This window comes from Sparus aurata, chromosome 17 (genome assembly GCF_900880675.1).
Source record: "Sparus aurata chromosome 17, fSpaAur1.1, whole genome shotgun sequence".
Taxonomy (NCBI): Eukaryota; Metazoa; Chordata; class Actinopteri; order Spariformes; family Sparidae; genus Sparus; species Sparus aurata.
Genome location: NC_044203.1, coordinates 22771457 through 22791184, shown reverse-complemented (window position 1 = coordinate 22791184; position 19728 = coordinate 22771457). Strand labels below are relative to the sequence as shown.

At 45.8% G+C, this 19728-nt stretch overlaps 1 protein-coding gene across 7 annotated transcripts; it reads left to right on the top strand.

The window, feature by feature from the left end:
* Positions 1–1228: 1228 nt before the first annotated feature.
* LOC115567033 (histone-lysine N-methyltransferase ASH1L-like) lies at positions 1229–16519 on the top strand. Of its 7 annotated transcripts, none has more exons than XM_030393180.1 (14): positions 1231–1872; positions 4600–5503; positions 6370–10504; positions 11942–12290; positions 12474–12647; positions 12738–12835; positions 12915–12988; positions 13091–13136; positions 13236–13276; positions 14316–14386; positions 14497–14666; positions 15199–15312; positions 15402–15547; positions 15633–16519. In XM_030393180.1, exons 2-13 carry the CDS (start codon positions 4811–4813, stop codon positions 15503–15505), a joined length of 6069 nt encoding a protein of 2022 aa, XP_030249040.1. In that variant the 5' UTR covers positions 1231–1872; positions 4600–4810; the 3' UTR covers positions 15506–15547; positions 15633–16519. The 7 variants fall into 7 exon arrangements, 4 of the variants coding, with proteins under 4 accessions (XP_030249042.1, XP_030249041.1, XP_030249040.1 ...); XM_030393179.1 differs by having other exon boundaries at positions 1232–1872; positions 15199–15290; XR_003981123.1 differs by lacking the exon at positions 15633–16519 and having other exon boundaries at positions 1230–1872; positions 14497–14661; positions 15199–15290; positions 15402–15543.
* Positions 16520–19728: the final 3209 nt, after the last annotated feature.

Below are 19728 nucleotides of genomic sequence, written 5' to 3'. Positions count from 1 at the left end.
ATCAAGTTTCAAGTTGCGCTCATTAAAAAATTGGCAAGGCAGGGAACAACAGCATAAAAAACACAGTTCTTTCAACAATGAAATGCATGAAAAATAACAGCTAGCAACATTATGAGCAAAAGCATACAACTGGGATGATAAACCTGATAATAAATTGGATATTTACTGAAGAATTTAATACCACAAGGAACAAAGAAGTTCATGTCCTCTGGTTCTACTTATCAGCGCAACAAACTCCCTGTGCCACTGAAACAAGTAAGTGGGTGTTAAAGCTGCAGGCAGGAAACTGTGCTTGTGTCATGTGTCGATGCCAGACTGACTGTCAACAGGCCCTTGCTCTTCGTTCAATATTTGTAATTTGTAAATTACAGTAATTTATTGCTACATGCCAATACCTCATAAAAAATTCAGAGGGCCTTATGAGAAATCCTTCATCATTATCAGCTCCTGAGGTTTTGTCTTATTGACATAACCTAAATCTAGTGTTAAAACGTGGTGATATTATCCTTATATAATTTCAGTAGCCTATATAAAACTGTGTTTTTCACAGTTAATTACCAAAAACTGTTGGACATAGCAAACACAAGGTAAACTGTGCTGTTTGTCTGCTGTGTAGGCCTACAGCTGATATTTACATGTAGTCTGTAGTGTGGATGATACTGGAGGGGTCGGGAGGTTTAAGAGTTCACAGTGCACAGAGAGAGAGCAGGAGGAACAGGGGGCCTGTGGGGGGCCTGAAGCTTCTCTTTATCCCTGAGTCCCCACAGTTGGCTGTTCCAACCCTGTGCGCAGACCTTAACACAAAAAAATATTGTGAATGTGACAATATACTTGATTCTTAAAATAATAACGATGGTGTTACTGCAAAAAAAAAAAAACCCAAACAAAAATACATTAAAAATTTGATTGCTATATTTTTATTATTACTTTATTATTATCAGTTATTACTTAAATTTTAAATCAATGTTTAATGTTTACAATATGTCTGTATATTACAAATATGTGTAGTAGTTTGTTGTGTATGTTTAGTGTGCTTCCTGTTGTACTCAAGGATAAAAACACTGCTTGTAGTTTTTGGATCAATATCCTCTGTTTAAATGATGCATGACAAACAACTCTCCCATATTAACTTTTTAATAAGTGCTTGTAGCCCAGCCTGCCTTTTACTCCCTCCCTCCTCTGCCGTAAGCTGAATCCCATATTACATTACGCGGTGCAACTTTTGCGCCGCTCCTCAAACCCGACCAGCAGCCTACTTTAGCCAAGTCGTCGCCATTTTATTAAGCGTCTAAATAGCCCTCCCCGATCGCCTATTATGAACCGCAATGAGATCCTGTGCTGTGTTCGCCGTTTTATCTCCTCCTCTGGCCACATGAAAATGGCCACGCAATTGCATTCCCGCACATCCACCAACCCCTCCGCGCGCTGTCAGCCCGTAACGCACACAGGCAGCCCTCCGCGCCTCGCGCTGACACGTTAACGGGCTTGTATGCAAACGAGGGGGCGAACAATCCGAGCCATTATTACAGGCGGGAGACAAGATGTAACTTTCCCCGAAGAGAAGTGAGGCGAAATAAGAATCTAGCGTAACCAGTCCGCCACCTAGCTGCGGAGACGCGCCGACGGAGATCGGTCGACTGTATGATTATGAAAACACCCGCGCCAATGTTGTTGCACAGTCGGCTCCGCGCTCCGATGAGACTGAAACTCGGTTTTAGGAGGTGTTTTAACCTCCGCTGGCCTTAGTTATGTAATCAAAGCAACATCTAATGCACCAAAGGCTCCGGATTGCTGTTGGTGCGAAGGGGAGAGCTGGACAGCAACACCTTCACCTCCTGCCTCAACGCAGTTGGCTCCGGGACGCGCTCTCGGGTAAGTAGCCTACGTAGCCTTATTACAGATTTTCATGGCAGTCTCTATTAACGTGTGCAGGCCTGTCATCATCAACGAGCTCACGGCGGCGGCACAGGAGGGTTAGTGGGGATTTTTTAGTGCATCCGCTTTGCGCTAATTTTATCCCTTGTTGCTGAGTACGTTTCTCTCCTCGCATGGTGATATTTCTTATTTCAATGTTGCTGACACCAGCAGAAGGGCTGGCAGAGGACAGACAGGAGCGAGGAGGGGGAGAGAGGAAAAAAAAGAAAAAAAGAAAAGAAGGTGGCTCGGGACTAATCCACATCACAAACAGCACCAGCGAGCACATTTTGATGCTACGTAGCACCCCACTTCCATGTTGAGTTTTAGTGCGCGGCGGCGGCGTGCGCGATTTAGGACGCCTAAATGTGCGTTTTATTCGATCGGGGGAGATAGGAGTGACGACAACAACAACACGTGCATGTGTGTATCATTTTGTAAGTGCGACAGCGGCAGGCGGATAGTGATTTTCAGAGGTGCGCAAAGTCATTATGGAGAAGGAAGCCCCTGTTGACGTCCTCAGTAAACCAGTGATAGGTTGCTCCAGTGCGGTAACACCCCCACTGCCCGTACTGTATCTACAGTAGCAACATCAGTCAGCCTACGCAGCTGCGACCTGGGTACACAATGTACGACCAACACACTTCTCATTCACTAACTAGGCGAAAGTGCGTGCGTGCGTGTGTGTGTGAGGAAGAGGAGGAGAGGAGGGAGACTCACGTGAGAAACTTCCCTCTGTGTGAGGCTTCATGGTTCAATATGTTTGAGATGCCATCACATCACAAGCAGCCCTCGTTTCCAGCTGAGCTGCCGGCGCTCCTGCTGTTGTCAGGCAGATGATAATGGTGTTGTAGTTATTGATGATAACACCGTCATGGGATGGTGATGATGGCTGGAAAGATGGTGGGCCATTATCGTGATTTAATCGTCGCCTCAGCGCTGCCGAGGAACCACACTGACTGTGGTGTCAAGTCCACCCATCATCCTGTCACTGGAAATAGCTTCTGGTCTAATGTTGGAATAATTTTGAGTTATGTTGGAGAGGTATAGCTCTGGAGAGTATAAAAAGCTATTAGTACGCACTTTGACTGATGTTGAATGGGCCTGGCCTTTTTTTAAGTTTGAAAACCTGCCACTCTTATCCTCTTGTAGTCACTTCGCACTACACCCGCGTGACTCATGCGACTCGTGCCTGTGCTCTCTCTTCATCTGCCATCAAGGTCACAAAAAAGTGGCCGCACTTCTTCGAGAGGGCCACTGTCCATTTCTAGGCCCATTTTTCACTTTATTGTAAGGAGGCTCGGCCTTGAAAAATGCTCTCCAAAACTGTTACATAACAGCAGTTACTGGAACAGATGTTGATTTGAGCTCAGTATGATTCAAGGGAAAGAGTTTGGGTGTGGAGTGATCAAGAGGCAGGAGAGATAGCCCACTGAGCTCTTAAATGAAAACATTATCTGAGATGCTCTCGTAGGTTTAAGGGGGCAGCTCGGTGCGTCGAGAGACAGAAGAGCTATTTCGCAAGGGGCTCTCAGGAGTGAGCTGCAAGAATGCTCGGCAGGGTGTGTTTTATTAGAAAATGGATGAGTATCTCCCTTAATGAGAGAGGGAGTATAATGAAGGAAGCATGACAGAAGATGCTACTTCCCTTCGATACGTTAATAAAAACCGGGCTGAGCACAGTGCAAAGGAGAGTGAAAGTTTTTTTTTCTGGTGAAGGGGAATGTTATTTTAGGGTGTGTTACTTGCTGTAATGTCACATTAAAAGTCAATTTACAATGGGGTCAATGAAAAGCTTACTTGACTTAGAGGAAGCAATGGGAGGAGGAGGAATTTGCACTCCTTTCCAAAAATAAGTTTTACCCTTTCCTACAGATTTGTGTTACCACTACTGAAAGGGGAGGAGGGGACTGGTCGGACCGTGAATGGAGGGATTTAGGCTGAAGAGGAGGAAAAGAACGGAGTGGAGGAGGAAATATGGTTCTGATTAACATGGATACAGTGTATGAGTTTGACCGTTTTACTGTGTGGTCTACAGAGGGAGAGGGAGAGAGAGGGAGAGAGGGTGGATGGGACTAATAGAGAATGCATGCAAAAGCTTTTCTGCCAAACATGAAAAGGGGAGTTTCGGAGAGAAAAGAAAGTACAGCAGAGGGTAGGGTGAGGAGACGTGCTTGTGGGAGTAGCTGAGAACAGAAGGCGCAAAGACAGTGGGGAAAGGAGGGGAGGAGACTGGATCAAGTGTTTGAATTAGTCCGGACCTGATTGATTGATATATTGATTTTGGGGGGGAGAGTACGGATAAGAATATGAGTAAAAGCGAAGAGGTTTAGGGAGGGTTTGCTGTGTTTCAGAGCGGCAGTTATTTACAGATTGACAGAGAGAACTAGCTGAAGCTGTTTTTAAAGAATGTGAGACGGTCTCTCTTCCAGTTAACGTCGACATTCTGGGAATTGGCGGCGTTGATTGGCCCCCTGGGTTTTCTGTATGATGAGATCATCTCTGTGGACATAGACTTTAGCACCTCTCTACAGCTGCTTACAGGAAGGGGACTTTCCCCTCAATTCCTGTACTGCTGCTACTCAGCATCTGAGCTCACTGAAATGACTAATCGCTGGCCTCTGTATCTTTCTGTCTGTCTTTTCTTTTCCTTTCTCTCTCTGCCTTAAACTTATTCCACTTCAGCTCAAGCCAAAAGGACAAGAGAGAGATCTGCCTTCGCTGGATGAAGGAGCCTGACTCTCCTTGGACCTATTCTGGATATTGTTGTGGAAATCTCTCGACCTTCACCTGCACTCTACTCTTTGCCTTTGACCCCTCTAATCCCACCTAGGTCATTTAAAAGTGTTATACTGGAAACCCCACAGCGTTCGACCTCTCCCCCCTGACTTCTCTGATGGACCAGAGAGTGAAGGGGGGAACCCCTCCAAACACAAACTCCACTCTGGACCCCGCCTCCGCACCTGAAGACTCTGGACAGGAAGTGGCAGAGAAAAAGAGGAGAGGTGAGGGGGAGAATGGGCATGTAGCGGAAAAGGAGGAGGAGAAAAGGGGAGCAGGGAGAAAGAGAGAAGGAGACAAGGGGGCAGTGCTGGAGCTGCTCATCGAGGGGCGCTGTGGAAGCGCGGGGCAGCAACAGCTTCAGATCTCCGGCAGAGAGACGAGCTGCCCTGAGGGGAATGTACGACTCCGGATCGGTCTGCAGGCCAAACGCACCAAGAAACCCCCCAAGAGCTTGGAGGGCTACGTGTGCAAGCCCACCATCAGGACCTATCAGAGGCAAGGCAGGGGGGCACTGGCGAGGGGGGATGGCGAAGGAGGAGGAGTGGGCCAGCAGCAGAGCAAAACCAGCTCGGCTCCAGACGAGGCAACCAGAGATCATTGCTCAGGCTTGGATGCTGTCCAGACCACATCCAAACAAACTGCATCTGCTGCTGCTTCACCGCCACTCGCATCATCATCATTATCATCACCATCATCGTCATCCTCGTCATCACAGCCACTGTCCTTATCATCGACGTTTACGACAGCTTCCAGCCCGGCCTCAGTCCCTGCCATAACCAGCCAAGGGACCAAGTCAACCAAACAGGTGAGTTAAGGACAATTTGCCTTCACACACATACAGATTCCCTCATTCCAGCTGTCAGTACTGCTATTAGTGTAAATTAGCTTAAAATGGAAAAACAAGCCAAGAGTTACATGGAACATACTGTACACCGTAAACCCCCAGACAGGCTTCTCTGGTGCAAAATCACCCAGCTTTGTGCTCAGATGTAATAAGGTCAAATGAGCTATTGTCTCGATACTGAAACCTAAGCAGCCCATTTAAATAAACAGACCTATAAATAGGACAACAGCACGGCAACCACTTGGAGCTATTACAGACATTGGTCCATCAGTCCCTATGACAATCGCCTGAGGGAAAGCTTATTGCTTTAGCCGTGCTAACACCGCTCAAGCTAGAGCATACCAAAATTACAGGACAAGTACGAAATGTCAAGCCTTCTCATCTGTATTAGTGGCAATTTATAGCTACCAATCGCACAGCTTTCTCTCTCTCTTTGCCCGTCTCTGCCTGGCTCTCTATATCTGTCCCTCTCTTCTATTTTTACATCCCCTCTTTTCTCTACCTGCTCTCATTTATCTTTCACTCCCCCTTCTGTCCCTGTCCCACTCCCTTCGTCTCTCTTTCTCTGCCTTTGTATTTCTCCTTTCTGTGTCAACCCCGTTCCTGTTTCCATCACCTCACTCTCTTCTTCTCCTCAGTATGCCCTCTTTTCTCTGCCTGATTGAGTCATTTTGTCCTCACTCTCTCTTTTAATGGGCAAACAAAAACAAAAGCATTTCAGTTGTTGTCTCTTTCGCATTGTCCTTCACTGTTATTGTCAACAACAAACTAATGGATGTCGCAACTGTTGTTGTCTCTGACAGAGATTCCATCTTTGCCTTCTCCAGGTTCCTATCAAGCTGGCCGATAAGACAGAGGTGAATTCAAATGGCTCATCTGAGAGAGTGAAGAAAGAGAAGGTACCGAGTGTTAATGGCCAGCCTGTCCCTGCAGGACACAAATCGTGTTCGCCCACAACAGACCGGACAGCTTCAGCTACTCTTTCCACCCAGTGCATCCAAGCCCTGTCTGCTTCAGAAACCAGGACTGAAGGAAAGACCTCCAAGAAACATAATGGTTTGGTACAGACGGCAAAACAGAAGGGAATATCGAATGGGAAAGGCTCTGCCGACATCATTGGCACTTCCACCTCATCAAAAGTCAAGGTTGGAAAACACAGCAGCTCCTCTGTTTCTTCTGTGGACTCCTCAACGAGACCTCTAGTCTCCTCTAGCTCCCACAAAGAACTGTCCAATAAGGGCAAGCCAGACTCTCCTTCTTCTCTCGCAGTCAACTCTAAACCACTGTCCTCCCCTACTGCGGATCTCTCCTCTGCCCAGTCCCAAGATCAGGATCTCTTACTAGAGAAAAAGAGAGAGAAAGAAAGGAAAGTGGAAAAAGAGAAACGGAGAGACAAAAAGTCAAAGCGGGATAGACTGGAGGCTGAAAGAGCAAAGAGTGAGAGCAGGAAGGAGGAAGGGAAGAAGAAGAAAAAGAAAGGGAAGGACGGAAAATCAAGACATGGTAAAGAAAAGGATGAAAGACATAAGACTGATGATATATGGAGGGATGAGCTGAAGACTGAAAGAGGAAAGACTGAGAGAAAGAGGGACAAACTCAGCCCAGACAGGCAGAGGACAGAGGATAATAATGCAAAATGTGGTGAAACAGTTGATGGTGGCAAACTAGATAAAACCAGCAAAGTAGTGAATCCAAGCAGACCAGACGAGATAGACAAGGCAGATGACGGTTGCAAGCTAGTTAAACAAGCTGAGCCTGCAACAGGTGATACCAGTAAATCAAAAGAACAGGACGTCTCAAGACATTCAACTGTGCCTCCAAGCCACCCCTCTTCTTCTGCTCCTCCCTCTCTGCCCACTCCCTCTGCCCGTGCCCCTGTTTCCCCCCCTTCTTCCCCCCAAGAGCAGGACAGCCGCCCGCTGAAGAAACGTAAAGCCAGACGGCCCAGCTGGACCAAGCTGGTGCACAGGGCTCAGAGAGCGGAAAATCAGGAAGCCCCTTCAGATTCCCAACATAATCCTTCGCTAAGTTTCCCCCAGAACCCCAAAACATCACTTCCTGCCAAGGCCACTACTCAGCAGACTGATGAATCACACCCAGCTCCCTCTAGCTGCTTAACCAGCAGCTCCTCCTCCGTCTCTTCTACAACCAAACCTTCATCTCCCAAGCAGAATCACCCCACATCAGACCCAAGCCCCCCTGTTTCCAGATGCACAATCACCCCTGCCCGAAAAAGGGGCCGCCCTAAATCCCACAGCTCTAGTGTAGATGAACCTCTCCCTAGACTTTCACCAAATGCTATCCCAACTGAGGTGCCTCTTCTGGGGTGTGACAGAATTAAGAAAGCGCCCGTGCTGGAGCCAAGTCCAATTCTGCAAAGTGCTGCTCAGTTTAAACCCAGCCCCAAGAAGCGTGGCCGTCCTCCCAAACGACCCCTTCCCGAAGACCAGAGCGGAGATGCACTGAATCGCACTGAAGAAACAGACAGATGTCATCCTCCTGAGAAGGGCAGGCAGCTAAAGATCAGGAGGCTGATTAATGAGATGAAGAAAAGAAAGAAGAGGAGACTCCAAAAGGTAATTCTGTCTGGGTATGTAGGGAAGGAGGGACGGGGAAGCGAGGCAGCAGATGGCGAGACCTCTTTGAGAATGTGTAAATCAATAGAGACGACAACAGTACAAACGCTTTCGGCCCTGTCCTCGTCCTTTGGGAGTACTCTGGGCCCTCAGATCAATGTGAGCAAGAGAGGGACCATCTACATGGGGAAGAGGCGAGGACGTAAGCCTAAATCCCAAACGGCTCCGACAGTCCAAACCAGCTCCCAGAATTCCTCTCAGTCGTCTCTGTTTACCAACCCCTCTGAAACATCTCTCTTCTCCAACCAGCCCCAGCCTCCTCCCTCTCACCCATTCCCCTCCCCTTCTCTCACCCACTCCAGCGGGGCCCAGAGCCCTTACAGCGAAGGCAGCCTCACAGAACCAACGTCCTCCCTACTTTTTCCTCACCCCTTCTCCCTCCCTTCCCCATCATCCTCCTGTACCTCCCCGCGTCCTCCCTCCTCCTCATCCCTCTCTCCCTTTGTGAAGAAGAGTTGTCCGTGTCAGGGAAGGCATCACTTCCCCTTTCACCAGTCGTCATGTAAGCTCTCCTGTCCCACTCCTCCACTGCATCACACTCCTGGCTCTCCTGGCCACCTGAAAGAGGCCACACCCTCACCCAGGAGCGAATCACACAGTGAAGAGACACTGCCTAGCGATAGTGGGATTGGAACAGATAACAACAGTGTTTCTGAGCGAGGGGAGATTCGGGGCGCTCGAGGCATGCTTAGGTTGGGTCAGGGGTCAGGAGTGATCCTGGGGGGTCAAAGGCACCCTTCCTCTCTTATCGACCGTCCCTCTCCTGTCTCCTCACCCCTCTCTCACATGCCCAGACATGCAAACCCCATCGCCAACTCAGCATCTGTGGAGCGGCACCGAGACAGACACAGGCACAGGCGGAGGGATTACGACTGTTCCTCCTCCTGTACTTGCATGTGCCCGTGCCCCTGCCCAGGACACAACAAGTGCACTCATTCAGATTACTACCCTTGCCTTGGGCACAATGCACTGAAGCGACAGAAAAATAAACACAAGAAGAAGCACCAGCAGCTGCACATGCAGGATCCAGAGTTTCTGGCTGAGCTAGAAGACCTGATCGGTCAGTTCAGCGAGATCCATATCGGGCGGCGAGGTTGGGCAAGGACTGGACTGGGACAAGGCTTCGATGGGAGTGGGAACACAGCTGGAGGAAGGCGCCATCACTCTTCCTCCCATTCGCACCGCTCCAACATCTTCAGGATCAATCTGAACGGCTTCTACTCACCTCACCCTTCACCTTACTCTGCTAATACCTCCTACTCCCCGCAGCCCTTCTACCCCTGCCAGGCTGTGCATTGTAACAGGAAGCCAGACCGCAGGCAATGTAGCTGCCCATCAAAGTTTCAGGAGACCATTGAAAATATGGGCTTTTACAGCAGCTATCCTCCGGCCACAACACTTTACCACCACCTCCCCAGCTCCTACCCGCTTCCCTCCCCGCACCAGTATGCTCCTCATCAGTCCCATCATGCCCACTTTCTCCTCAACCCCGCCAGGTTCCACAGGCGGAGGAGCAGGTTGCTGAGGGAAGGAGCTTTGGGAGGAGATGTGGAGGGAGACATAGGAGGAGGAAGCAGTGGAGTAGGAGGCTCACACCTCAGCTCAGGGTTCACATCCAGCCTCTCGTGTGGCTGTGGGAGGAGCGAACACAAACACAAGCATAAACACCGCCACAGGCACTGCGAGCGAGATATGGATGACGAGGAGGAGTTGCACGAGGACGAGGAGGAAGACGGGATGGAGAGAGAGGGGTTGGCCAGTTCAAAGTCAAGGTCAGGGTTCATTTTGGGCCAAGGAGAAGGAGGAAGGAAAGGGGCAAGAGGAATGGGGAGTATGCTGTCTAAAGAATCACCCTGGTTATGTGAGAACGGAAATGAGTCCTTCTCCTCCACTGCTGCCGCCACATCATCATCATCCTCAGCAGAGAGGTACAAACACACATCTCTCACATCGCTGGGGCTGGGCTCCTCTCACCTGTCGTCATTCGGTGGAGGCTGGGGCGGCCTGGGCCAGAGCTGGACAAAATTTGGTGGCATGGGAGGGACAGGATTTGGGAACTCAAACCCCAGCTGGAGAAGCTTCACCGGGGAACAACGCACAGGCCGAATGATTGCATCAGACGGAGAGGACGACGACGACGAGGACGCTCAAGAGTCACAGTTGTACAGAACGTCGCCATCCCCAACGCACACCAACCTGTTCACATCTGCTGCCATGGCAACAGGGGGGAGGGGTCTTAGGAGCAGATTGGCCGGGAGGAATCCAGGAAGTGGAGACAGGTCATGGAGGAGAGATGAGCCAGCTTGGACAGAGAGGAGAGAAGCAGGTGAGGATTCTTGAACGATTTCATCTATAAATAGAGCGCTGACATGCATGTGCTTCTGTTTGATTGGCTCAGTTTGATTCCAAGATGGTGCAAACACTTGGACATACTACAGTGTTAGTATGTCTCTGGCTGGGAGCTGTCTGTGCTTCAGAAATCTCCATTGTTAATATTGCCTCTTGAATTGTGTGAATGCATAGTTGTATTATGTTATTATTTCATTGGCATAAAATATGAATGCATCGAGTACGGACAGTAATTTAGAACATCAACTGAGCTTGTCATTTTAAATCCATGAATAGCACCCAGATCCTGACAGCTTGCTGAGTGATTTTATGCCAAGAGTCTCTTCAAAATGCACAGCGTGACAGATTTTTATGTTTGCACAATGTGGAGATGAGACCAATAGTTTGCCCAATATAGTGGCAGCACTGCTTTTTCTCAGGTGTTGTTGAGCCACACATCAAAGCCTGGAGGGTGTTTGAGAGGAAATCAGACTCCGTTTCTTTTTATAGCCAATTTCAGACTCCCTCTGCTGTGAAGGGGACGTGCTGAACACCAACCCCACCGACACACAAACACACACACACACACACACACACACACACACACACATGCAACCACTCTCTGCTCTCTGTTGGAATTCTTAAAAAGTGTTATAGCAGGAGGGCAGCATCTTGATGGGAGTCCTTCCAGAAAATCTTTGAAATCTTCCCGGTCTGCAGCGAACCGCACGCAGTTGCAGGCCGGGGCTATACCCAGTGAACACAGTCATTAGTTAACCGCCAGATCGGCTATTTAAAGCCTGGCCTATCCCTCACTGCTGTCCAACGGGGCCTATTTGACTTGGAAAAATCAAATAAGGAAAAGAGTGGCCAGTCTTGTCGGGTACTGCGGAAAATGGAACAAAAAGATAAATGACCTCAGGAGTGATTGATGAAGGAATAGTGGGGAAGGTCAGAATGGGGGCAATGAGAGCTTGTGAGTGGAAAATGTTGTTACTGAAAAAGGTGGAATACATTTGACAACGGTTCATCATCTAACTGAATACACATGTGTTTTGAAGTACAACACGCTAGCACGAGCACACACTTTTTTCTCTCTGCTCAGCTTTTAGGGATTGTGCTCCACGTGTGCATGCTCATATTAAAACGCATGCATTCTGCAGTGTTTGTCTTCATTCTTGTGGTTTTTTGCTGTCTGAGTTTGTGTACATAAATCACTTCTTAATGCATTTCCCAGAAGTGATCTGGTCAGAGGAAATGTTGTGACTCACCTAATCTGTGGCCCCGCATGACTCAGCCTAGACTAGCCTCACCTCACACCTCCTGCTGGCTCAATCACTGATCCACATCTGTCTCATTTCCTCTCTGCCACTTACACCCCACCCTTCCCTCCTGCCCCCCCCCCCCCCCCCCCCCCCCATTTCAATGACTGCAGGTTTACAAGGTGACTCGAGAAGCCTGGGGCTGCAGAAAAGTGTGCCAACGTCAGACAGTGTGGCAGGGAAAAACAAAAGAAGGCCAGGGCGGCCCAGAAAGCACCCACTGCCCTCCACCGTATCCTCCCCCACGCACTCATCTGCAGCTCCCTCCATGTCATCGCCTGACCTCTTGCCAGGACATGGCCACACCAGAGATGGGAGAGAAGTGGGAGGGAGAAAAGAGGAGAGAGGGCCAGAGAGAGATCGAGGAGGCGACACAGCGCAGCAGGTGACAGATTTTGAGCTGCAGGCCAGGAGGAAGAGAGGACGGAAGAGAAAACATGGTGACTCTCCTTGTCATCAGAGGTAAACGCTCACAGCTGTGTTATGAAGTACCTGAGCTGGTTGACTTGAAAATTCAATACAACCACTCACTATTGCTATATTAACCCATCGTTTTCAGCACTGTGTGCTAAACCAGTGCCTTTTCTCTCTTTCTCTTTTTCCTCTCTATCGTTCTATCTCTCTCTCTTCATGCTTTCCTTTTAGCGTCGCTGAGGATAAACCCGAGGGTGACACCCCCACTGAATGTTTTAGCCAATCAGATGCCGACCAGGCTCCTTCCCAACCAGTTACCATCCAAAGAGAGGAGCGAGCAGATGGTCCTCCCAGGAAGAACTTTCTGAGGGCAGGACTTTACTCTGATGATTACAAAACCACAGAGTGAGTTGGAGTCATAAACAAACTGTTAAAACATTGTTCCTGTTATCATTTTTTTTTCCTGTTTATGTATTTAATGTGTTTCTCTCCCAGTCCCCCCTCCTCCCAAGCCCAGCAGTTGTGCAGAGAAAGTATGGAGTACACACCAGAGGAGCGTGAATACAGCCTTTTACCTGCTCCCATGCATGTTGGTGAGTAAATAAGAAAATGATGCCGCTGTAATTTGTTGTAGCTGCGATAGCTCATCCGAACTCCCTTTGTGTCTACCAGGGAAGTACCTGCGGCTGAAGAGGATACATTTCCAGTTACCTTATGACGTTATGTGGCTGTGGCAGCACAATCAGGTACGGTAGAGCCTGATAACGCAGAATCAGGATCAAGCTGAAGCATCTTTGAGGATTAAAGTGATGGAGGCACATGTTAACTCTCATGCTGTGTTGCTGCAGCTTCAGAGGCAGCCTGCTGTCCCCCTGAAGAGGAAGCGGCGCTACTGTGAGTTGTCAGAATGGGATGTGTTGTCTTAAGGTTTAGTTGATGGATCAGATCAATACTCTTATACACTGTGTCCCTCTCTCCCTCTGTTTCACTCAGGCCGGCTGAAGGAGAGGACTTCATCCTCCCTCAGGACAGCGGTGAGTCCATGTGGCTTCGAGGGACAGTTCACCCCAAAATCAAAAATACATATATTTTTTCTTTTTGCCTATACCATCCACCATCTGTAGTGTTTGCATTTGAGTTGTCATGTTTTGGAGATATGGGCTGAAGAGATGTCTGCCTTCTCTTGAATGTAATGTAACAAAAAAATAATAATTTGAAAGATTCAACAACAATGTTTCTTTCCAGAAGTTATGACGCAGTTACTCAAGATTACTCCTGCCAGAAGGATGTGTGACCAGTCTTCCTCCTAGACTGAGCTGCAACATTAACTAGCTTAGTTAGCTTGCCTCTCATCCACCATGAGAACGCATGCTTCCTTCTTTGAGCACCACAAGACGAGTGCCATGTAGTTCCATTGTGTTCAGGAGAAAGCACACATCTCTAAAGCCGATATCTTTAAAACTCATGTGAGCCAAAGTTGGACGGCCATAAGTTTCAGTTTGGCCCACAAGATGTTTCTAATTTAAAAAGTAAATGTGAAAGTTTATTTAAAAAACTATAATTATGTTAATGCCATTTTTTATCTTAACCATACGATACAATCAGGTTGGAGGTAACTAATTACATCTACTCAAATTACTGTGATTTAGACATTTTTTGGGGTACTTCAGGTCTGTAATATTACTCGTATAATATTTCTCGTATTTAAGCATATGCATAACACTGTGTAATCTACTCAGTTACTTCTTAACCCTGCGATTAAAAAGAAACTAATACTTTTTAATTCCAGTAGGTTTACTTGTAATTGAGTAATATTTCAGTATTGTAACTGTACTTCTTTCAGATTTTCACTACTCTTTCCACCACTGGATACAATACATGTTTCAGTAAAACGTTTGGGCCTCCTGATCTAGAAGGATAAATAATGTCAAAAAAAAGAAAAATATAAAAATAATTTTGACTTTGGGGTGAACAATCCTTTTTAGGTTGATTCCTTCCAGTAAAGAATGCTGCTTAATCTTACATCTGTGTTAAAACATGCTTGTGTCCCTCTGTTTTCTTTCTATTTTACAGGAGGAGAGCTCCAGTGACATCACCAGCCTGTTTCCTCACCTCGACATGGATCCTCTGACCAGCAGTGAGAGGTATGGAAAGAACACGGTGATGCACTATTGAAGACAAACTACTTAAAGTGCTGGTACTGAACTGATGTCAGCGCGGATGGCTTATGTTTCCCCCTGTGTGCCTGGGCCAGGAGCTTTGTGGTGAAACACCACGTGTTCCTGGTGAGGAACTGGGAGCTGGTGAGAGACAGACAGATCCGACTGAGGATAGAGAGGGAGAGAGACGCAGAGGGAGAGGAGGGGGACGCGCCACATCCGTCCTGTGATGAAGCCAATGGGGACAACAGCCACATCAAGTCAGGTCCATGAAGCAAGTGTGTGTGTTAGTTTTTGTTTCTGTAGGTGTTTGTGTATGCTTACCTACGTGTATGTGGTTGGCTCTATACATTTTTATTTTGACTGTACATCTGTATAGATTTCTCCTGGTGTCCCGTGTTGTGTCTTTTACTTTACGTGTGCATGTATGTGTGCGTGTGTGTGCTCTGCTTACAGCCCGTCGTCCTCATATTTGGCTTGTCTCTCCATATCATACTCAGCAGCACAAACTAAGTGGTTTTCCAACCACAGAATTTCAGCCTGCAGAAATGTTTCCCCATTTCTGTCATCCACTCTTGGTGTCCAAGAAACCCAGCAGGCATCAACTTTCCCCATTAGCAGTGAAACCACACAGTTTCCATCAAAGACTCCCCGAATGATGGCAGATAGGAATCAAGGGAAAATAAGGACATAGAACAATCAAAGATAAATCAGTAAAAGAAATGACATGCCGTTTATATTCCCTCCTGCAACGCCTTTACTGACATACTGAATACTGTTTGATCTCTGACCCGCAGGTCAGCCAGTGGGGGTGGAGGTAACGGTTATCAGCAGTGACCCCCACCATCAGAGTCAGGACACCTCCAGCTCGCTCACTGCCAGCCCCTGTGTGAGTGAACAAACGCACCCACGTAAAACGATCTTTCCTTTTAAGAATGCAAATTTCCGCAAGGATGAAAATCTGCTTTTGCAATTAGCTGTGCATACTTTTTCACTACAGCCCACCAAAACCCAGAGCAGACCAGAGGAGGAGGACGGAGAGGAAGAAAAACGAGGGGAGGAAGAGGCCTGCAGCAGAGAACAGAGGAGGAAACGGCTGAATGATTTACTTTTGACCCTGCAGAATTCATAAGCTAACAGAGAGAGGTGAGCTGAGCATCAGATACTAAAACAGGAGGGACGCAAAGATGGATATGCACGCTTTCATTGATTGTATCTTGCCTTTGTGTAGGTGGGACCACTCTGAGGAAGGGACCAGGCCCACCACTGGACAGATGAACGGGAACTGATGTCATAACACTGCTATTAACAGTAGCAGTGCCACAGAGAACAAGCGAGCAAAAGGGAGAAGAGAGCTGGAGAATATTAGCGCCTGAAAACGCAAGAAAGACATCTCACACACTGACAGATGAGTGTGTTGAACCTAGCGCTCTGAAGGGCATCACACCAAGGATGAAACCATGGCAACACATCTTTTGTCCAAGTGGCGAGGGATGAGAGAAACGGAGATGGATTGTCCCGCATGAAAGAAAGAAACAGACCAGCTGAAATGAATTTGCACTAGTGCTGGATGAACAGGCACACTAAAGACTGTATGTATGCTGAGTGGACACACTATAAACACACACACATACACTTTGTTGGCTCTTAACTTCGGCACCTTAAGACAAGACAGCGTTCGGAGACTGAAAAGCGGACACGTGCGGTACTCAGCATTTCGGCTCTGAAGTTTCCAAGAGATGAGGAATTCACAATAACTGCCCGAGGGAACACAAATGTAGCCTGGGCCCTAACTAGGTCAAAATCGAACCCTCATTTAATCGTTAAGCTTTCAAAGTCACATTGCACCTTTGGGAAATGACACGAGGAGAAGTGAACCAGTTCCGAGCTGTTGAGACAGTGTTAGGGTTTTTCTTCACTTTACCAAGACAGTGTCTGCTATGTACCAGTGAATAGGCAGGGGAGGGGGGTGGGCTTAGTGATAGGAATTTTGGCATCGCTGCAAGAGAATTTCTAATGAGGTTTTAAGAAAGAAGTTATTTTTGAAAAAAAAAAAAAGAGGACAGCTTGAGGACTGTCTGCTTAAGAAATGGACAGAATATATTCATGATAGGAATGTTTATTGTTGACTATTTTCAGTATTGCTTCCTGGGGAAGGGAGGGAGAGGGGTAAAAAAAAAAGTGTTTTGTTTACTTCGGACTGCCTTTGAGAATGTTTCGCTCTTTGCTCCAGAGCTGTGACAATCAGAATGTCCTGGGGGGGGGGGGGGGGGGGGGCAGATGAGGACAGAGGAGGAAAGGGAATGAAAAAGTAGAATTGATTTGCCCCAAATGCTCTGTAGAAGTGCCATGTTGTCTCGTGTACGTACCTAAGCGAACTCATGCAGTCTTTAAAAGCAATATCTCCTCTGATAAGGACTATATAAGGACTTCCTTTGTAATGTTTTTTTTTTCCTTTTGTTTTTTAAAGTTGTGAATATTTGAGGATTGGAGGTCTTTTTTTGTTTCTGTACAGTTGCAGAGTAGATTGTTCTCATCTTAGAAGCATCGGGCTGAGAAACCATAAGCGTTTAGTTTCATGTGAATGTACATAGAGAGAGAGAGAGAGAGAGAGGGAGGAGAGGGATAGAGAGAGAGAGAGAGAGAGAGACCTGTTTTTCCTTCTATCAGCAGTAGTGTGTTGAAGTAGTATTATACATGACAATACTATTGGGATTATACATAAACTTAATAATCAAATCTTTCATTTTACTAACATGTTTTTAACAGATTATACAGCTGACCAATATAACAGTCATTTCTCCTTCAAGTTGACTATGATTGTATATGATTTTATTTTGTAGAATGACATAATTTTGTCTTTTATTTTTTAGCCGAGTGTACGTTGTTTGTTTGTTTGTTTTTTTATTGGTCAGACAATCAGTGACAGTGACTTAGTTTTTTTCTCCAGTGTTTAAATTTCTGCTCTCTTTCAGTAGTGTGGCTTCTAATAACACAAAGCCAAGAAAGTGCAATTTCTTTGATTGTTTACATACTGTATGTATATTTTTCCTCTTTCCTTTTTTTAACTAAGAGCACTACATTATTGCCAGTGGATGATTAACTTTATAGCAAAGGTACACATACAGAGTTATTTATCTAGTTTGCATGACATGTAACCTTTGCCTGTTGCCTCCGACTACGTGCATCTGAAAAACAAAACATCAAAAACAGTTATAACTCAACGCCATAGAATGTCAGCTCCGACTCTTTGCCTCTATAACCATAATAATAAAAGCATTTTATGTCTACTAGTACTAAACCCTGTGGACTTGTGGTGTGTCAGTTGTTCGGGGGAGGTTACTGCAGTGATTTTAATCAGTTCGAGCTAACAGTGCTATCTAGTGGTGTTAGATTGTATATCTCGCACTGTGTTGTCCTCCATAATGACCCACAATGGAGGACGCTATCAAAGGAACACGGTTACAAGATGGGGGAGGGCTGCAGCTCACGCCGGAGATTTATTCTCCTCTTTCTGCCCTTCACAACATCCGAGGGCAGCCGGGGATCTTTAGATCTGAACAAAGAAGTGAGACGTATTCTCCATGGACTTAAAAGGGATGGAGTGAGGTGTTCTAAGTGTTTTATAGAAGAAAGAAAGAATTGTGAGGTTTCACTTCCTTTTGCGATCTGACTCATGTGGGTTGTTTCCTGTCGTGTTTCAGAGAGCAACAAATACCTGACTTTTAATTTAAGCTGTCTGAGGGAGGTATCCTCTACATTTATCCAAAATGGTTCACAATTTTGAAACAAGTACCCTAAAGTCACATATGATATTACTATAATATTCACTTTTACCAAAATATTACAATGGAAGGTCACCCTTACAAAAAAGAAAAGTCAAAAAAAAAAACAGATATTAAGTATTATAAATAAATGTACAGCAATAATTGTTGTAAATGCAAATTATACATATTTACATAAATGTATATACTGTTTACTGAGGGCACAGGCTACGAATAGGACACAAGCACTTGAACAGTTGCACCTACACTAAGGTGTTTTGTAGTGTTTGAATGCAACTCAAGTACTCTAAAGAACAAAGTTGAGGTACTTGAGTATTTCCATTTCATCCAACTATACTATCCTTCTACTCTACTACAAGTTGGGGGCAAATATTGTTTTTGCTCCACAATATTTGTCTGACAGCTTTAGTTACAGATTACAATCAATAATTTAAATTTTCTCATAAACTGAAAGACTAAATGTTCCTTTATGTGCAAAGACAATCCTCCTAATTCTTGTGCCATATAAACTATTTAAAACTCATTGTCACTAGAGCTGGGTATAGTTCAAACATGTTTGATACTAATGACAGTGTCAATACCTTGACTTCGATACAGGTTCCAAATCCATCACATTTAGAAATCCAAAGTATTTCATTAAACATTACAGTAAAAGTCTTTTGTCTGCTATTTCAGCTCCTTAACTTTTTTACAGACTCTTTTACAGCAATTTCATAACACAATGCAATATAAACCTAATTACCACAGTGTGGTGTGCTAGGTCTCTGGGCATGTCCTTGTGTTTTTCCTGCATGCCTTGAGACAGCCAATCACCAGATCTTCACACAACAAGCTTGCTGCATTCTGATCAGCTTGCAAAGGTTGATGAGGTTATTTCCAGAGGTATGAAAATTTGGTATCGAATGACACGACATTTTTCAACACTAAGTGGCATCAAGGCAAGTTTGGTCGGTGCATAAAAGTATCGAAGTTCAGTTCCCAGCCCTAACTGTCACAATATTGTGTTAAAGTATTACTTTGGTAAAAAGTAAAAGTCACCCAACAGAACTTTAGTATCAAAAGAAGGAGTAAATATTACATATATACAAGATAAACCTGATAATACTGTACTTAATCAAACATGTTGTAATAGAACCCAAATTTCATACAGTAAAAGTAAAGATATTGTGTTAAAATGTTACTTTGGTAAAAGGGAAAGTTTTCCATAGAAATAGAACCTGACAACCTGGCCGATTGTCAGATCTGATATTCAGCATTTTTCTTTTTTGTCATAATGAATGTTTTTCTTTATTTCTTAAATCTTATTGATGTTCAAATGAATTAATTGAAAACTGTATGCATTCTGTTATCTGCAAAGTAACACTTGCCTCCAAAATGTAGTGAAGTAAAAAATAGCAGAAGATGGGAATACTCAAGTAAAGAACAAATACCTCCAAACAGTATTGAGTAGCCTACATGTACTTAGTTACGTCCCACCAACATCAACATAATGAGGCTTACATTCACTAATGTGCATAAATATGACTCAAACAGCACCACAGG

Bases quoted from the DNA above. Each gene is read 5' to 3' on its own strand.
- LOC115567033 (XM_030393179.1), top strand. From the start codon at position 4,811: ATGGACCAGAGAGTGAAGGGGGGAACCCCTCCAAACACAAACTCCACT. The intron at 5,504-6,369 runs GTGAGTTAAGGA...TGCCTTCTCCAG, and splicing joins GGACCAAGTCAACCAAACAG to GTTCCTATCAAGCTGGCCGA. The intron at 12,989-13,090 runs GTACGGTAGAGC...GTGTTGCTGCAG, and splicing joins GGCTGTGGCAGCACAATCAG to CTTCAGAGGCAGCCTGCTGT.